Source organism: Ovis canadensis, chromosome 11 (assembly GCF_042477335.2).
Source record: "Ovis canadensis isolate MfBH-ARS-UI-01 breed Bighorn chromosome 11, ARS-UI_OviCan_v2, whole genome shotgun sequence".
Classification (NCBI taxonomy): domain Eukaryota; kingdom Metazoa; phylum Chordata; class Mammalia; order Artiodactyla; family Bovidae; genus Ovis; species Ovis canadensis.
In genome coordinates, this window is record NC_091255.1 from 66021904 (window position 1) to 66039756 (window position 17853).

The 17853-nt window shown below is 46.5% G+C and overlaps 2 protein-coding genes across 4 annotated transcripts in view; one reads left to right on the plus strand and one right to left on the minus strand.

The window, feature by feature from the left end:
* Nucleotides 1–8: 8 nt before the first annotated feature.
* VCF1 (VCP nuclear cofactor family member 1) lies at nucleotides 9–17135 on the plus strand. 2 transcript variants are annotated; one of them, XR_011247249.1, is made up of 4 exons: nucleotides 15–319; nucleotides 4893–4992; nucleotides 14772–15697; nucleotides 16013–17135. XR_011247249.1 is itself a non-coding variant. In XM_069544065.1 (3 exons), the coding sequence occupies exons 1-3, from the start codon at nucleotides 99–101 to the stop codon at nucleotides 15000–15002; spliced, it is 552 nt and encodes a 183-aa protein (XP_069400166.1). In that variant the 5' UTR covers nucleotides 9–98; the 3' UTR covers nucleotides 15003–17135. The 2 variants fall into 2 exon arrangements, 1 of the variants encoding a protein (XP_069400166.1); XM_069544065.1 differs by having other exon boundaries at nucleotides 9–319; nucleotides 14772–17135.
* The window catches only part of COG1 (component of oligomeric golgi complex 1), a 12164-nt gene continuing 10289 nt past the window's right edge, over nucleotides 15979–17853 (minus strand). For both annotated transcript variants that reach the window (XM_069544057.1, XM_069544056.1), the window contains 3 exons: nucleotides 17392–17501; nucleotides 17235–17313; nucleotides 15979–16174 (listed from right to left, as the gene is read on the minus strand). In XM_069544057.1, coding sequence (XP_069400158.1) covers nucleotides 16031–16174; nucleotides 17235–17313; nucleotides 17392–17501 — 333 coding nt within the window. In that variant the 3' untranslated portion in view covers nucleotides 15979–16030. The remainder of the gene's footprint in view (nucleotides 16175–17234; nucleotides 17314–17391; nucleotides 17502–17853) is intronic.

The window sequence follows — 17853 nt, forward strand, 5'->3', positions numbered from 1 at the left end:
CCGAGCCCGCCTCTTCCTGTGGGCGGGGCTACCGGTCGGCGCGGCCGAGCTCGCGCCACTGCGCACTCGCGGGAGGGCGGTACCACGGCGGCGGCGACATGGGGGGGCGCGGAGCAGACGCCGGAAGTAGCGGAGGGACGGGTCCCCCCGAGGGGTACTCAGTGCAGGCCGCCTCCGCCAGAGCCGCGGCCAGAGCCAAGGCCCGAGGGGGTGGGCGTGGCGGCCGCCGGAACACGACCCCCTCGGTTCCCTCTCCTCGCGGAGCGGCGCCGCGTCGCTCGTCTCCATCTGCTGCCATGAGCGAGCGCCTCCGCCCCAGGTGAGTCCGCAGGGCACCCTCTTCCCCTCAGCCCCTCGCCCGGTGTTGTGTCCTGGGGTACACGGAGCCGAGGCGGGTGCGACGCGGGGTCCGAGCGAGCCTGGGCCCTGCGAGTCTCCGTGTGGGTGCCTTGCTGTCCGGGCGGGGAGAGGGGAGGGATGCTCGGCTGACTGGGAACCTGATCCCCGGGGGCGCCGGAGCGGTGACTCCTCAGGGCCCGGGTCACCCCTCGACCCCATCTTTCTTCCCCCAGGCCCCCATCTTTCCCTGTTTGGAATGAAGTCCGGTCGGTCCCGGCGGAGAGAAGGGGGCCCCAAAGCTTCCCTGTCCTAAATTTAGGAGGGTGGGGGGATGGGAGGAATGGCCGATGTTGGAGAGGAGCCTCTCGGGCGCCTTTGAGGGGACGGCGGGGCGGGTAGCCGGTCTCCCCAAGGTCGGGAAGAAGGACTGGGCTTAACTCCGCAGGACGGAAGGGTTAGGTCAGATCGAAGCCCTTGTGCCCTGCTGGGCCGTCGTGGACGCAGAATGGGCTAGGGCTGAAGTCATGACCTGTGGCTTCCCTCCTTGGCCGTAGCGTGAAGAGCAGGCAGAATTCTAAACAGTTTGGGTGCCGAGCCGTTTGACTCCGAAGGCGGGAGGTAGGGCTATATTGCGACGCACTTTTCCTCCGAGCCTGGAGCCGGGGCTTAACCTAGAGGGTGCTGAAGATTCCTTTCCTTTTTCTCATTTCTCACCTCTGTGAACAGGTTAGGGAGGGAAAAGTTGGGATTGTACCCCAGAATGGAGAAGATGGACTTTATTCGAAATTAGAAAAATCCCTCATCGTGGAGTTTGAACTGAAAACTGTAGATTATCACCAAGTCCCATCTTTCGTTCTTCTGATCAGGAAGCAGATTTAGAAAGCTCAGTTGGTTTACCTGGGTCTTTCTAGGCCAATACTTTGGCCGTCTGATGCGAAGAACTGACTCATTTGAAACGACCCTGATGCTGGGAAAGATTGAAGGCGGGAGGAGCAGGGGACAACAGAGGATGAGATGGTTGGATGGCATCACCGACCTGATGGATATGAGTTTGAGTAAGCTCCGGGAATTGGTGATGGTCCTGGAGGCTTGAGAGAGCTGCAGTCCATGGGTTGCAAAGGGTTGGGTACAACTGAGCGACTGAACTGAACTTCTAGGTTCACTGTTCTCTTCTTTTTTTTTTTTTCCCCAAAATAATCTCAGTGAGGCTTAAGTGAATGAGACTGGGATTGCCTTGGTAAATTATGCTGTAGGTTTTTTTTGTCCCTCTATGTATTTAGTGATTTTTGAATGTAATTGACAGTCTTTCCACGGGGACCTGACCCTAGAGCGTATTAATTCATAGGGTTGAGATTCTGGAAAGCATCTTGGAAGTTCTTTAGGGCAATAGTGAGAATCAAGAGTTCTCCAAACGTTTGCATATTGATTTGGGTCATGTAGTGAGAGGGCCATAAAACCTCTACTTGTATATGAAAGAAGAGTGGGCTCAATTTGAAGTTAGGGGACCAGTGTACCAACTTGCTACTGAGATTAGTCACGGGATCCTTACGTATAGTAAGCCTGATATAACTGCCAGTTTTTTCCTTCCCACACCCAGTTTGTACTTCCAGCAGTCCCTCGGGATGTCTCACATATCTGAAAAAGTCTAAATATTTCTCAGAAAAACATTCCTTTTATCCAGTGCTGTACACAAATACCCTGGATGCACTTATACTCCTAGCAGATTCCTTTTATCTCGTTCACACAGTCTCACATGGTAACTTCTTTACTGTGAAAGAAGTCACGTGAGTTGGCAGTGCTTTCTCTGCTCCCATGTGTTGTGTAGTACAGTGGATCAGATCCAGCTGTCTTAGCATCTTCAGGTCGGTTCAGATCTGCGGATCTGTTTCCTCAATTTTAAGAGGAAGCATTGGTCTGTGATGGTGGATCTTCATACAGGAGGGGTGGGTATGGGTATGTGCGCCTGCGCTTGCTCAGTTGTGTCCGACTCTATTCAACCCCATGGACTGTAGCTCAGCAGGCTCCTCTGTCTATGGAATGTCAGAGTGGGTTGCCATTTCCTTCTCCAGGGGATCTTCTCGACTCAGGGATCGAGCCCAGCCTCTTGCATCTTCGGCGTTGGTAGGCAGGTTCTTTACCAGCTGAGCCACCAGGGAACCCCGGTGTGGGAGGGAGGTCCCTACTCCAATTAAAACATGCAGTGTCTCTTCCATAAATTGAAGGGTTTTTTTTTGGTAGGGTGAAATAGTTCTGTCATTTTAAAAATAAAGTTTGAAAACCACTAGTCTCTGTTTTCTAGGATTTCTTCTGTGCTCAGTCTCTAGGAGGGGACAGGAGGGTTGGAGAGAAGTGAAGTGATGAAAAGTGATATATTCTGCCATCCTGAGAAGTAACAGATGCTAAACAATAATCTGTAACTAAATGGCTAGGGAGAATGTAATTAGTTATAGGGTGACTGATCAAATTATAACCTGGCCTATGGCATTAATGTTAAAAGTTACAATCTGACTGATTATGTTGAACATGAAGCTATGGTTTTGTAAAATATTCATGATGTTGAAAGAAATGCTTCAAGGATGAATTCTGCAAAGAGCTTAGAAAAAGGAGAATGAAGAACATATAGGGCTCATTCTTAATCCAGAACCATCCAAAGGAGAGAACTCCCAAAAGGCCGGAGAGATCTTCTGGTACCTGAAGACATCAGCTAATTATGAAGCAGGGATATTTCATGTGACTTTCTCAGTTTAATTGAAATCTTCAAAACCAGCCCATCCTCTTGACGTTCATCGTCTTGTCACTGGAAAGATAGTAACCTTCTCTCCCATTATAAATGAGGAAACTGGAAAGTTGTAGTCAGGCCATGAGTTTGCTGGCTGTGACTCAGCAGCCCCGGCACAATCATCTGTTGGAACGCTGATAAAAGAGGAGTTGAGGGGCCGTCGCCATCATTCGAGGAGTTTCTCTTTGGGCGGAAGCTGGGTGTAGCGATTTCTTGGTTCAACTAGCACATCCATTTAATGATTATTAAAGCCTGATATTTATCTAGTTTTTAGCCTCCAGTACATCAAGGTAAGATCTAATCCCCTGAGAGAAAGGTGAGGAGCCGATCTTCTTTTGTAAACAGCTGAGTCTTAGGATGATGCTGTCCATTGGCTCACAAAGAGTCGAACACACTGAACTGAACTGAGGCTTAGACCGGTGTAGTCCCTGCTGGTTGGCTAGTGCTTCCTCAGAATCATACCCCCCATATTTATCTTTCCAAGCCTAAACTGGGTCCATACCCATCGATTAATAACGTTAGATGCATTCACAAGTGAGAGAGAATTGAGCTTAGGGTGATAAATTTTTGCCGACGTCCAGACCTGATCAAAGCCCCTCTACTCACGTAGAATGTGTAACTGTATTGAAAATACTGTGCGTTCAAATTCAGTATTTTCCACAAAGCTCTCTTACCCTCTAGATAGAGCAACTTGAACCCTGAAGAGCTTTCATTATAACAGCTTATGCTGCTTTGTATAAATCAACCTTTCACCAGCTCTGTCCAGTAGAATTTTCTGTAGCTCTTCTGTCCACGGTAAGTGTACTGGAGTGGGTTGCCATTTCCTCCTCCGATGGTCTTCTCGACCAAGGAATTGAACCCAAGTCTTCTGTGGCTCCAGCATTGCAGGTGGATTCTTTACTGCTGAGCCACCAGGGCAGCAAAGTTCCATGCAGTTTGACTTAAAAGTATACCTCCTTTAATAATTTGTTTTCTAGCTGGAGTTTTAGAAGTCCTACCAGCACTAGTTTTTGCGTAGAAAACATGCAAACTCTGTCTCCATCATACACCTCAGAGTACTTGACTGAGAAAGAGGTGTGATTTTTCTTTAAACCTGGACATTTTAAGCAACCGGTGCTGCAGTGTAACAGTAACAAGCTGGTAAAGTAACTTCTCTAACAATACCAGGTGGTGCAGCCAGCCATCAAGTTAATGTGTCGGAGAGCTGCCTTTGCAGTGATTGTCCAGAAAAGTAATTTGATGCGTTAGAGGGCAGAGAGCTTTTGTGTTAATGTGATAATTGGGGGAAAATCAGAGATGAAAGAGAATGAAAGAAGAGAGGCTGCCTCCAACCTCTAATGCTCTTCCTTTGTAGCACCGTTTTATAAGGATTTTAAGTGTAAATAGGCAAAGGCAGCCACTCCCGTCTTAGATGTTGCCACATGGACAGGAGTAAAATTAGGATAACTTGGAATGGTAATTTCAGGAAATGGAGGACGAGATCACCTTCGTTAGGTAGAGTTGGAGAGCTTAGTCATCAATGTCTTCCTGCGCTTGTTTATTCCCAGTAAGCATTTCAAATCGTCAGGCTTCTTCTTAGAAATTAGTTGTACTAATTTAAGCTTGACTTTCCTCCTGTTGTTTTTCATTTTTGCTCTTCTAACTTTTTTGCCTGTTGGATTATCATATGACGATCTATCTCTCAGGCAAGAGGGCAAATTTAATATGTTTAAATTACAGTTTGAAGTGTGCAGAAGACCAATTCTTTTTTCTTCTCGTTGTGGCTTAATTCCAGGAAAAGGAGAAGGAATGGCAGTGAAGAAGACCACCATCTCCCCCCACAGACCAAAAGGAGCAGTAGAAATCCTGTCTTTCACGATTCTTGGGACACAGAGGTAGGAAGTGTGGTCGAGAGCACCTGCTGTTTTCACTGCTTGAGCCACTTCTGGGGAATGAAAATTATTTGAGTAGAGAAAAGTGATCTGACTTGATTGCAGTGTTTCTAACCTTTTTTTTTCTTGCTTCTGAGTCATGGCTGTTTTGAGGATGCTACCCACCTTCTCCACAGCAAAACAGCCTGTGTTTGCATGTAGTAATACATACACATGCCCAGAATTTGTATGTTATGGGTTTTATGGACCTCTGAAAGCCCATCTTTGAACCCTTGTTGGTATTTCAGAAGCCACAACTTCTTTTATTTTTTAAAGTTTTTTTAAAAAATATATGGACCATTTTAAAAGTCTTTATTGAATTTGTTGCCATATTGTGTCTGTTTTATGATTTGGCTTTTTTTGGCCTCGAGGCATATGGGATCTTAGCTCCCAACCAGGGATGGAATCCGCACTCCCTGCATTGGAAGGCAAAGTCCCAACCACTGTTCGGGGGATGAGCCTCTGAACTGAGGTTTCCTGGGTGCTTCTGTGTCCCTCCTGTGCACTTGAATGCCTGGTCTGCAGTGGGGCAGGGAAGCTGACCAGATGCTGCTATTATTAATAAATGACGCACCTGAAGCTTTGACCCTCAACAGTTGTCGACCTAAGAGAGAAACTCCTCCCTGCAAAGGTCCCTAAGCCCCAGCCTTGTCACTTAAAGCAGAACTCCATGCCTCCCAATTCTCGCATAACCAGAATACTTTGTACTTTAGTTCTTGATAGTAGGATTTGATCTATATTCGGTCTTTAGCAGAAATCCAAAGTAACTCCCTCAAGGAGGGAAAAAATCAGTAACTGTCAGGTAGGTAATCTTCATTCAAGAGCAGCTGATGCACCCCAGAGCAGACTCGATCCTTCTACATGGAGACTGAGTTTTCCGTAGCTTTTATCCCCCCTTTTAAATCCTCGTATCATTTCCCCCCCCCTTTAGAGTAGTAGGAAAGTGTTGAGCTTTAGGTTAACGTAATAACTAGGGAATTTCACAGATGGGAAAAAACCAAAGATTAAAGGCTGCCATGAACATCTAACGATAAGAATTGAGTTTCCACGATTCTTTTGAGTTAAGACTTCATTAAAAGAGTGTGTGATGATTGCTTTCATGATACCAGTGTAAATATTCTTTACTTGTGCCTGTATGTCAGAACTGCTGTTTGATGTTTGCATTAGTTCAAAGGTACAGTAGATCTTTTTATTTATTTATTTTTTGTATTGATCTTTTTTCCTCCTGTGTCTACAGTTTTACTGCTTGAGAGCAGGAGTGTAAATGGTCATTTTTTTTTAAAAAATCAAGCATTTCTGATCTCTTATATTTAATACTGCTCCCTAGTATTAGGTTTGGTTGTATCTTGGTTGCTGTTTGTGGAGAATGACCTTCACTCCTTTCTGGTGCCATGCATTGGTCTCACGGAAGAAGTTGGTGTATTGTTGTTCAGCCTGTGGGTTCATGTGTGTTGTTCTTACTTGTCCAGAGAAATTCAGCGATTAAACCACTCTGTAGTTATTGGTCGGAAGCGTGGACTGGATTGCCCAGGTAATAATTAACAGTCAGCACAGGTACTTTTTACCTGTCGTGGTAACCTGAACTTGCTGGTAGGCCCTTAGTTTCGTCACATTTACTGGCGTCTGGTGCTGTTGAGTAATGTGGCTGAGCAAACCCAGGGAGTGCTGGAGCAGCAAATGGCAGGGGGAGATACCTTTAAAATGGAAAGTTAAGTCCTGAATAATTAAATCTGCCACTGGAGTAGATCATTATGTTTATAGTGTAAGAATAGCCAGTTTAGGGACCTTTGGGTGCTCGTTGACAATTGTGTACAAAGGGGAATATAATGATAAGTCATTACTAGTGGATTCTTAATTTTACTAATTTGCATAATGAAGTCTATTATTAGTGAAAATGGCATCTTTTAATTCTAAGCTAGGGCCAGCAAGGTATATTTCCTTAAAACACTTAAGAGAAACATTTCCTGTCTTTCCTGAAATGCTTAAGTTTAGAATTTTTTTCTTGTCACATGAACAACTTTCATTTGGTTAATTTCCAGAGCTCACCGTTTTCTCCTACATGTAATAATATTGCCAGGTACTGGGAAATAAGGCATGAGGTGTTGGAATTATTTTGACCTGTGCCACAAGTTAAGTCATGCTTATCTGTAAAATGGAGATGGTATGGGCCTCTTTTTTCCTTGATTCTAGGAAGCTGAAGAATGTGAACCGACTTGCCAGATTAGTTACGTAAAGAGAAATTCTGAATCTACTTGTACATTTTCTTCCTGTCACTTTGGTGGGTGTTATGATCTCTACTTTTTAGATGGAAAAATTGGGCCACAGAAAATAAAGTCACTTGCCCAGAGATACATAGCTAGTACGAGGCAGGTCAGTGAGCCCCAGAATGTGAGCTACCCACAGTGTGAGCATCTCCTGGAAGACAGATCAGAAGGTCTGAGGGACTTTGCTAAATATGCTCAGTGCTGCTAGGCCCTGGACTTCTCTTGAATCGTGGGAACAGAGAAGAATATTTTTCCCCCAGTTAATGCTCTGAAACTATATTACCTCAAAAGCAAGTTTAGTAAAGAAATTGGGGTTTGGTATTCTTTTCAGCTTTGATCAGTCTTTGCCTTGAAGACGTTGAATGTTTACTCCAGTGGCTTAGATTTAATGACTTGGGAGCTTTAGGGTAGTGTTTTGAAAATTGAGATATAGTTTATAGGTATAGGAATAAAAAAGTTTTTTGAAAGCCATTCTAGATGATTCCTGGTAGTTCAGGTCTAAAGCAGGTTCTGTTTTCTGTCTGGTGAGTAAGTGAAGTAATTGGTTACTTTGCGTCTTCCTGTTGAGTCCTTTCCAAAGAAAGCCCTATTCCCTGACCTCACACAGTGACCGGATGGGTAAAAACTAGCTGAAGTTAATTGAGTTAGGCTGACCTTTTCTTAGGTTGGCCGTCTTGGTTTGAATTGTAGCTTTGGTTATAAGAATGATGCTCTTTCTTTTCAGCTTGAACATCTTTCTTTTAAAAAACGCCACTGGACACTTCCACTGAATCTGGCCTCTGGTGTGTGGGTAAATGCCTTACAAGAAGTACTGCTACCTGAGTGAATGAAAGCTGTACTGTTTTTAAATACAAAGACTCCAACTTAAAAAAAAAAACAACTTTATTTCACTGTGCCAGGCAGGACTTAGCTGTGGCATGCAGACTGTTAGTTGCGGTGTGTGGGATCCAGTTCTCTGGCCAGGGATCGAACCAGGGCCCTCTGCATTGGGAGCACAGACTTTGAGCCACTGGACCGGCAGAGGTCTCACCACCACCCCCCCCGCTTTTTTTAAAAATACTTTTAACTTACCAAGACTGAGCTTTTAAAGATTTTTTGGATCATTATAAAATCACAGCAGGTAGAGAACGAGAAGATGTGGAAATAAAGCAGAGGTGGCTTAACTGGAACAGCCTCTGTCTTGTTCTTGTGTCTACTAGAAGGGAAATCTTTGATGTCATTTCCCTGGAACCCCGAGGGTGTTTTATTAGGAGTGCAGAGGCATGGCAAAAACAGTAGAACCAGAGGGATCTGTGCATCATTAAAACTAGGATGCCATAAGTCCGTTTGTCTTAACTTATAAGAATTAGCAGAATGTTAGGTGATTTTTTTTTTTTTTAATTTATATGACCCTGGGAATATTTAGCATAGCTTTGTAAGAGGGTATTTTAAGACTTTGTTTTTGCTCATTCTCATCGTTAACCTGTCTAGGGTAGTACGACCAGCCTGAGACAAAACTGTTTTGGCAGACTCGGGGTGCTGTGTCAAGGTTGTGTACTGAAAACCCTGTAGCAGGGGACTTCGTTGGTGGCTCAGGGGTAAAGAATCCACCTGCCACTGGGGGAGACGCAGGTTCGGTCCCTGACCTGGGAGGATCCCACTTGCCATGGAGCGGCTGAGCTCGTGCAGCCCCAACTCTTGAGCCTGTGCTCTGGAGCCCAGGAGCTGCAGCTGCGCAGGCCGCGTGCCCTAGAGCCTGCGCTCTGCGAATAGAGGAGCCCCCGGAAGGAGATGCCCTCACGCCCGAACTGGACAGCAGACCTGCTCGCCACAGCTCGAGAAAAGCCTGTGCAGCAGTGAAGACCCAGCACAGCCAAAAGAAACATAAATAAATTTAAGAAACTATTAAAAAAACAGCCCTGTAGCAAAGTAACTGAAATTATTAGGTTGCTGCAAAAGTAATTGCAGTTTTGCAACATTGAAATTTGCCACTTGATATTGAAATACAGGGCTTCCTAGGTGGTGCAAGCGGTAAAGAACCCACTTGCCAGTGCAGAAGATGGAAGAGACTCCAGGTTCTATCTCCGGGTAAGAAAGCGGGCATGGCAGCCCACTCCAGTGTTCTTGCCTGGAGAATCCCATCAACAGAGGAGCCTGGCGGGCTTCAGTCAGTAGGGTCACAAAGAGTTGGATACAACTGAAGTGGCGTAGCACACATACACATGGGAATACATTCTAGATAAATGAGGTTATGTTATACGTCATTTTAATGTGCGTTTGTGGGTTTTATCTTTTTTAATATGACTTATTACTTGCTGTTTGTATTTATTTTAGACAATAGAAATGATGTTAGATAAAAAGCAAATTCTAGTAATTTCCTTATTTGAGTTCAAAATGGTTTGTAAAGCAGTGGAGATAACTCGCAACATTAGCAGTGCATTTGGCCCAGGAACAGTAACAAACGTACAATGCGGTGGTGGTTCAAGGAGTTTTGGAAAGGAAACGAGAGCCTGAAGATGAGGAGCGCAATGGCCGGCCGTGGGAAATCGACAGTGGTCAGCTGAAACCATCATAAAAGCTGATCCTCTTACAGCTACACGGGAAGTTGCCAAAGAACTCCCTGTTGGCCGCTCTACGGTCCTGCGGCGTCTGCAGCAAACCGGAAAGGTGGAAAGGCTCGGAAAGCGGGGGTCTCATGAGCTGACGGGAAATGAAAAAAGTCGTAGTTTGAAGTGCCATCATCTCACATCCTGTGCATCAACAATGGACCATTTCTCAATTGGATTGAGACGTGTGATGAAAAGTGGATTTTATATGACAACTGGTGACGACCAGCTTAGTGGTTAGACTGAGAAGAAGCTCCAAAACACTTTCCAAAGCCAGTCTTGCATCAGAAAAAGTCATGGTTACTGTTTGTGGTCTGCTACTGATCTGATCCACTACAGCTTTCTGAATCCCAGCGAAAACATTATGTCTGAGAAGTACGCTCAGCAAATCGATGAGATGCACCAAAAACTGCAACGCCTGCACCTGGCATTGGTCAACAGAGAAGGCCCAGTTCTCCGCGACAGCACCTGATCACATGCCAGGCAACCAGTGCTTCACACGTTGCCTCACATGCTGTGTTCACCTGACCTCTTGCCAACCAACTCCCACTTCTTCAAGTGTCTTGACAACCTTTTGCAGGGAAAACTCTTCCACAACCAGCAGGAGGCAGAAAATGCTTTCCAGGAGCTCATCAAATCCTGAAGCAGGGATATTTATGCAACAGAAATAAACAAACCGATTTCTCATTGGGGAAAATGTGTTGATTGAAATAGTTCCTATTTTGTTTAATAAAGGTATGTTTGAGCCTAGTTATACTGTGGTGTTGGAGAAGACTCTTGAGAGTCCCTTGGACTGCAAGGAGATCCAGGCAGTCCCTCCTAAAGGAGATCAATCCTGGGTGTTCATTGGAGGGACTGATGCTAAAGCTGAAACTCCAATACTTTGGCCACCTCATGGGAAGAGCTGACTCATTGGAAAAGACCCTGATGCTGGGAGGGATTGGGGGCAGGAGGAAAAGGGGACGACAGAGGATGAGATGGTTGGATGGCATCACCCACTCGATGGACATGAGTTTGAGTGAACTCCAGGAGTTGGTGATGGACAGGGAGGCCTGGCATGCTGTGATTCATGGGGTCGCAAAGAGTCAGACACGACTGAGCGACTGAACTGAACTGACTGATACTGATGTAAAATTCACGGTCCGAAACCATAATTACATTTGCATTGACCCAGTAACTTTTTAAAAGATCCATTCAAAATGGAGGAACACTCAAAAGTTTTAGAAGTGTTAGTCACTCAGTTGTGTCCGATTCTTTTTGACCCCCTGGACTGGGGCCCACCAGGCTCCTCTGTCCGTCGAATTTCCCAGGCAAGATTGCTGGAGTGCGTTGCTATTTCCTTCTCCGGGGGATCTTTTCAACCCATGGATCAAACCTGGGTCTCCCACACTGCAGGCAGATTCTTTTATCGTCTAAGCCACCAGGGAAGGCTCACTGTTCAAGTTCTTGAAATATTTGTGATACCTTGCATTAGCTCCGAGCACGGATAGCTACCCAAGCAGTTTCATCTTGAACCTGACTGTTGTCTCATTGAGTAATGAGGATACATACATGTTTTTAGGCAGAAACTTCAAACAGATGGTGTGGTCCAACTCTCTCTTGTAAGGATATGCAGTTACTTATGGACACAAAGTGACCCCTGTATTTTCTTCCCATGCATATTTAGGAAGTAGTTTTAATTGGCCTGCTGAACTTACTTGGAGTCTTATGGGCCCACTGGCATTAGCAGACCTGGCGCTCTCTCAAGTCATTGGGCACTCGAGGGCACCGTTTCAAGTTAGAAGCCGTGATGGACTTGGCTGGGAGCACCTCGTGCACGTAACTCGCATTCTGCAGTGGCCTTAGGGTGAACTTTCATTCTCACTCCAGGGATGGAGTGTGTAATACAATCAGCAAGATTTTTTTTTTTTTCTTTTCAGGCTCATGTAAATTAAAAGCACCACTGAACCTGGAGATGGATGTGAGGGGAAGCCGGGGCTTGAAGGAAAATAAAATACGATGTTGCTCTGCTTTTCTAATTAAGAGAAAGCATACAGCTCTAGGTAATAAATGTACACGTGTATCCCAGCTCTCTCTCTATGAAGCAGAGACTCACTAATTAACAGTCCCGCCTGGGGGACTTTCTAAAGGTTATTAGTAGAAAGAGTCTTCAGAGTTATTTTGTTCCTACCATGGGTTTAAATGGGCTCTCTCTTAAACTGACTTCACACTGTGGGAAAGTAAAATTCAGGGCAGCCTAGCTGAGCACCAGGCTCTCTTTACTAACCCTCTGCTGTATCACTGGAGCCGCGTGAACTAAGAGAAGGAGCTTCGGCTTCTCTGTTCCCTGCTCCACGATTTAGACCTATTCTTTCTGCCAGAAACAGTGCGTGTCCCTCTGCGTTCTCTCAGGCTTTTGAGTGCTTTTTTCTGATGCTTTTCCCTTCCTGGCCCTCCAAACAATCCGATCCAGAAAAGCTCTACCAAGTGGGGGAAATGCAATTTTTTTTCTTGTCTCAGGTTTTCAGTTTTATAAGACAAAACGATTGATTTCTGCATATATCTTAAGGCTTTGCTAGAGACTTAAAATTTAGTTCTACACCTTCAGGGTTAAAAGGAAATAGTGGTTTTTCCTTTATCCCATAAAGTTAAGATCTATTAGAGTAACTTTTCAGACTTTCTGAAGTGGTCCCATAGAAATGCTTCATTTTGTGACCTGTACATACCGAATATACTCGCGCATTGTTGAGAGGAAGCCTCACGGAACCAGTACCCTGATCATGGGGCACTGTTTTATATTACGCCGGTTGCTGCTGGCCCATCTGTGGATGGTGACATGTTCCCTGAAGGCCCCGTCCCCCAAGTGCCAGGACTGGTCTCAGAAGGCAGAAGTAGGAATGAGTGCCCTCTGAGAGATTCGTTCTCGCCTTTAATGACGGCACGTGTGGAAGGGTTATGTGTATTTAAACGACATACAAAGTGCATCCACCTGGATTCCTAGGCTCTCAGTAGGTTCTCTTAGTCTAAAAGCACCATCAGTCTGCTGTCGGTCTGCTAATGATTCAGCTGGAATAGTTCAGAGGTTCTTAAGCTGTTAGATTAAATGAGATGAAACGGCCTTCCTAAAATCTTACTGACAGTATCGTTGTATTACTTTAAGTCTCAGTCTTAGAGTTAGAAAAATATTGAAGACCTTACTCTCTTTTGAAGTAGCTCTCTTTAGTTCTTTTAATGACTGCATTTTGTCCTTAAAAGAAGTATTTTTTTGTAGAAGCTATAGAAAATAAAGATTTTTTAAAAGTAGGTCTAAACGCTATTTTGGCATGTCTGTCCTTCCAGAATATTTTTGGTGTCCTTATGTGTATACATAAGCGCTTTGAAAACCAGCAGACTTACTGTACATCATTCTGAAGCCTGTGAAGACGGTGTTAAAGGTCTTCTTCAGCATGTGTGCGTCTTCGCCGTCGGCTAGCCCGCTGCCTAGCTTCGTCGTTGCGGATTACAGCTCTTGTGTTGCGTTCTGTGTGTGTCGCTTTGCGGTTTAATCAGTCGCTTCTAGTTTTAGACAGTTAGGTTGTCTCCATTTTTAACTATTATAAACAAGGCCGCTCTAAAAATTTTAAGACATGTTTTTAAAACTGAGCTACAAGTACTTAGACTAGAAGTTGAAGGTCTCTGTCCCCTTCGTTCCCCTTTTTCACAGCATTTGCACAGCCGTCTTTTCTGTTTATCTGCGAGAACTGCATTTTCTCAGAGTAGTGTCAGCTTTGCTGTTAGAGTGTGAAGTAATCTAAGATGTAAACTTGACTTGCTAGATACGGATTCTAGTCCTTGCTTTAATTTTCAGACAGTGGTTGTAATGAGAAGTGGCAAAGAAAAGCAAAGAGGAGGCAAAATGCTCTTGGTGGTGGGTTTCTTCCCTAGTGGAGTGGCCTGCTTGTCACCTGGCATGCTAAGCTGGGTATGCCGGCGGCAGTTCTAGCTGATTCTACTCTAGGTCAGGGGAGACTTTTCATGGAACACAGTTTTTCTGTTTGAATTGGCTTTGACTTCTTAGGTCTTCAGGTAAATGTACAGTAATTGCTGCTGCTGCTATAAGTAACTGCAAATGATTTGGTGGACCGTGATATTTCTTGATTTAAGAAGGGACGTTCGTGACCATGGCTTTCTTTGCCATTTCAGTTTATATACATATTGTTAGGTATAATTTTTTATCAGAAAATAAATAGAACTAGCTTTTTAAAAATCATGTTTAAAGTATCTGGAACAGCATATATGTGTTTATTTTTATAATGAAAACACTGCAAACAGTTGTAGGAAATGGTAGAAAAAAATCACCAACTAGAATTCCTCCATCTAACAGAACTATTGTGATGTGTTTCTTTCCAGTCTTTTTTCTAATCTGTGGGTTTCACATGATGGAAGGCAGGCATTTCAAAACCAATGTTTTTGTCTTAAGGGAATATAAATTTAGATGTGTCCCTCCCCAAGAAAATGCTACACAAGAGCGTTAACCTCCGGAGTTCTTGCTCCTCGTGCACTGATCCCTTCTGGCACAGTGTCGTGTGGAGTTGTGAGTGGAGGAGGGCGCTGCTGGCCCAGTTGCTGGAGCCGTCGCTTAATTGTGGGTGTGCGGTTGTGTCTGGTCCTGATTCTTTGTGACCCTGTGGACTGGAGCCCGCCAGGCCCTTCTGGCCATGGGATTTCCCAGGCAAGAATACTGGAATGGGTTGCCATTTCCTCCTCCAGGAGATCTTCCTGACCCAGGGATCAAACCCAGGTCTCCTGCATCAGCATGTGGGTTCTTGATCGTCTGAGTCACCAGGAAAGCCCAGGGTATCTGAAGTTAAACCCCAGTAGAGCTCCTGAGACCCCAGCAGCCTGACTGTGATGTGTGTCTCTTTCCTTGTTCCAGTCTTCAAGCAGTGACAGCGGCGGCAGCAGCAGCAGCAGCATCAACAGCCCCGACAGGGCCAGCGGGCCGGAGAGCAGCTTGCACCACCTCGCCGCCGGGTCTGGCCCCCACACCCCACAGCCCGCGCCTGAGCCGTCTGCGCTGTGCCAAGGCCCCTACTTCCACATCAACCAGACCCTGAAGGAGGCCCACTTCCACAGCCTGCAGCACCGGGGACGGCCTCCCTCGTGACGCGCCGGCAGACTCTTGCCTTCTGTGAAGGGACAGTGCTGTGCAGATTTGATATTTCAAGTTAACGATGTTTTAAAAAAAATTGCACAAAAAATGCCTGTTGGCTTTTCAGTCTATATTTGAGATAATAGGTTAACAGGCTGTTGTTTACTTGTGGTTTGCTGCACTATTGCGATTTCCAAGGGGCTTTGAAGCAGTTTTTATAGGATTCTTCTAAGGGTGGGTCTCAAGGGAGCCACAGGGGGACACACCATCTGTGTGTTGAACCCGTAGTCTGTCCAGTTTAGACGGCTTTCCAGGTCTGTCAGTTAGAAATTCTACTTTATGTAAAAAGGCCTTTTAAAACTGCAGGATCTTCAATTTTTTAAATGAACTAGTAAAGAGGATCTACTTTCCATGGAAAAAAATAGAGAGCTGGACCAGTCTTGCACTGAAGCGGCTGCCATGCTACCTCTTCGCACGTGGACGTCCTGTTGGAAGTGCGGTCCTCTGGGACAGGGCGGCCAGACCCCGGATAGGCTGTGAGTGAGTCAGCTCCCTTCCCACAGCTGTCTTTTCTCTGCTATATATTTTTATTTCCAGAGAGAAGGGGCTTTCTGATTCATGGACCCCAGATACCTTGTCAACTGTTGTTCCTCCAGAGCTTGCGTCTCAGACTTAGGAAACACTGCTCAGCTTGGACAGTTACGGAACACGTAAGTGACTTCCGGTCTCAGGCACCACCTTGTCCCCCAACAGCTGGTGTGAGCTCCCTGGTTAATTCCGCCTTGCGGTGTGAGAAGGCACCAGTGAAGGCTGATGCAGTCTAAGCTATAGGAACGGAGGTCTGGAGTCACGAGTGCTGTGAACTCTGGGGCACGGACTTCACTGGCTCTACGCTTAAAGTCATCCCCGCCCCAGTAGGAACGAGGGGGCCACATCCCACCGTGGCCACCACAGAGACTGGTGTGGCTCAGAAACAAAGGGGCAGAGTCACTTCTAGGAGAAATAACGCAGGAGTATTTATTTAGACAGACGGAGCGTCCTCGTCACTTGGTCATGCTGGAGAGCCACCCAAGTTTGAACAGCGAGGGTGCGGCCGAGTCTTCCTCGTCAGCGACCAGCTGCCTGAACAGGGAACCGGCCTGCCTGGGGTCGTCTGCTCGGGAGAGCGCCGGGGGCGCCACCTGCCGCTGTATGGAGAGGAAAGTGCCTTAATGTCACCTGGACCTCCAGCCGCCCACCCCCGACTCCGCTCAGGGGTCCATGCGGCGTGCACACGGCGGGTCTGAGCAGCACGGCCAGCTCCTGGAGGGCACTGCTTAGTCCAGATGGGAAAGGACACGCGGCAGACTGAGGGGCTGTGGCAGGACAGTCGACACCGGGAGCGAGGACTGGAGGAAGGGGAGTGTGTGCCTCCTCCCCGTGGCGTGTTCCTCTCGGGGACAGAGCTGAACAGTCAGCTACTGGAAGGAACGTGGACAGCTGTGGGGAAAGCTAAGAGCACAGGTCTGGGCTAAGGAGCGGGAGGCTTGTGCACAGACCTTTTTTTCCCCCCTTTACTCCCATCTCCAAGTTTTAAAACCTGGTGTTGATTGAGGATTTTGGACCTGACTGGGTTTGATGGCAGGGAATATGGAAAGGAGACATTGCGAGTACTTTTATCTAACCAGAGAGCAAACGAGGACTACATGCTGGAAGGAGGGGAGCTGTGTGAGCTCTCAGACACACTTGTACACAACACACTTCAGAGACCCCTGGAGGACTCCCGCAGCTATCCTAGCAGATGGCAGCCTGCTGAGACAAAACGTCCATCAACAAGAACAGGTGAAACTTGAGGAAGCAGACTCCCTACCCGCCTAAGAGAAATGAGAGACGAAACCATCGCTGAAACAGAGCCTTTTTTTTCCCCCCAAATAAGTACAGTCATAGTGCTGGGTTAGCAGTTAATTCTTCTACCCTCTTAATCTTAATCACAAGCTGTAATCCCGGTCCGTCCTGCACATTTCCTACAGCCGTGGCAGCCTGAGTCATTTCTACTGTGAGGCTACTTGATAGTGTCAGTGGGCATCTTTTAAAACCTCTTAGCTCAAGCTAGTAACATCGTGTACTTCCTTATTGCGCCGCCATTAAAAGCAGCATTAGTGCACCTTGCCACTTGTCCCGATCGGTTATTTGAGGCAGGGCTGAGCGGGCGGCTTGGTGGGAGGCGGGGCGGGCTCCCTGGGGAGGAACTCTCGGTCGGACACTCACCTGGGCTTTGGTTTCCATGCTTCCGCCAGCTGACTTGGCCTTTCGTGTGCTTGTCATGCTCAGTGGAAGAAGCCCAAACCTGTCGGACAAGACGAAGGCGGCTCAGCGGAGGGGCCGGGGGGCTGGGGGCCAAGCAGGGGCCGCTCGGCGTCCTCACCTGATCTGGCTTGACGCCAGCGGCAGGATGTTGTGGGCTTCCTGGGAGTTGAATGTACTGCTCCTGGGGGTGAACTGGTTCTCCAGACCTGTCACCAGTCCAAAGAGAACCTGCGGGATGAGAGACGGGACAGGGTGACAGGCTGCGTGCTGCGTTGTCCAATTGAGAGAAAACTGCTCCTGTTAGCAATCGGTCACTGCTTTATTTCTAACCATCCTTGGGTGGGGGCATGTTCTCTTGAGTGTGTTAATACTGCAAATCATTGCCGGCAGGTCAGAGTCTCAGAGTCGAGTAGCTCTGATTCATTCCTCTTTCTAAAGCCCTGATAAAACTTTAATAGTCCTTACCCACAACTAAAGGGGTCATCCCATTGCCTGGGCTGTGAGGTTTGAGGTTCAATCTAAACCTCTCTCCACCCGTGACTGACTAATTCAGCTGGGTCTTGGCTGTCCCCACCCCTCA

Excerpts from the sequence above, each read along its gene's own strand:
- VCF1 (XM_069544065.1), top strand. The coding sequence starts at position 99 with ATGGGGGGGCGCGGAGCAGACGCCGGAAGTAGCGGAGGGACGGGTCCC. Across the intron at positions 320-4,892 it reads AGCGAGCGCCTCCGCCCCAG|GAAAAGGAGAAGGAATGGCA; the intron begins GTGAGTCCGCAG and ends GCTTAATTCCAG. Across the intron at positions 4,993-14,771 it reads ACGATTCTTGGGACACAGAG|TCTTCAAGCAGTGACAGCGG; the intron begins GTAGGAAGTGTG and ends TCCTTGTTCCAG.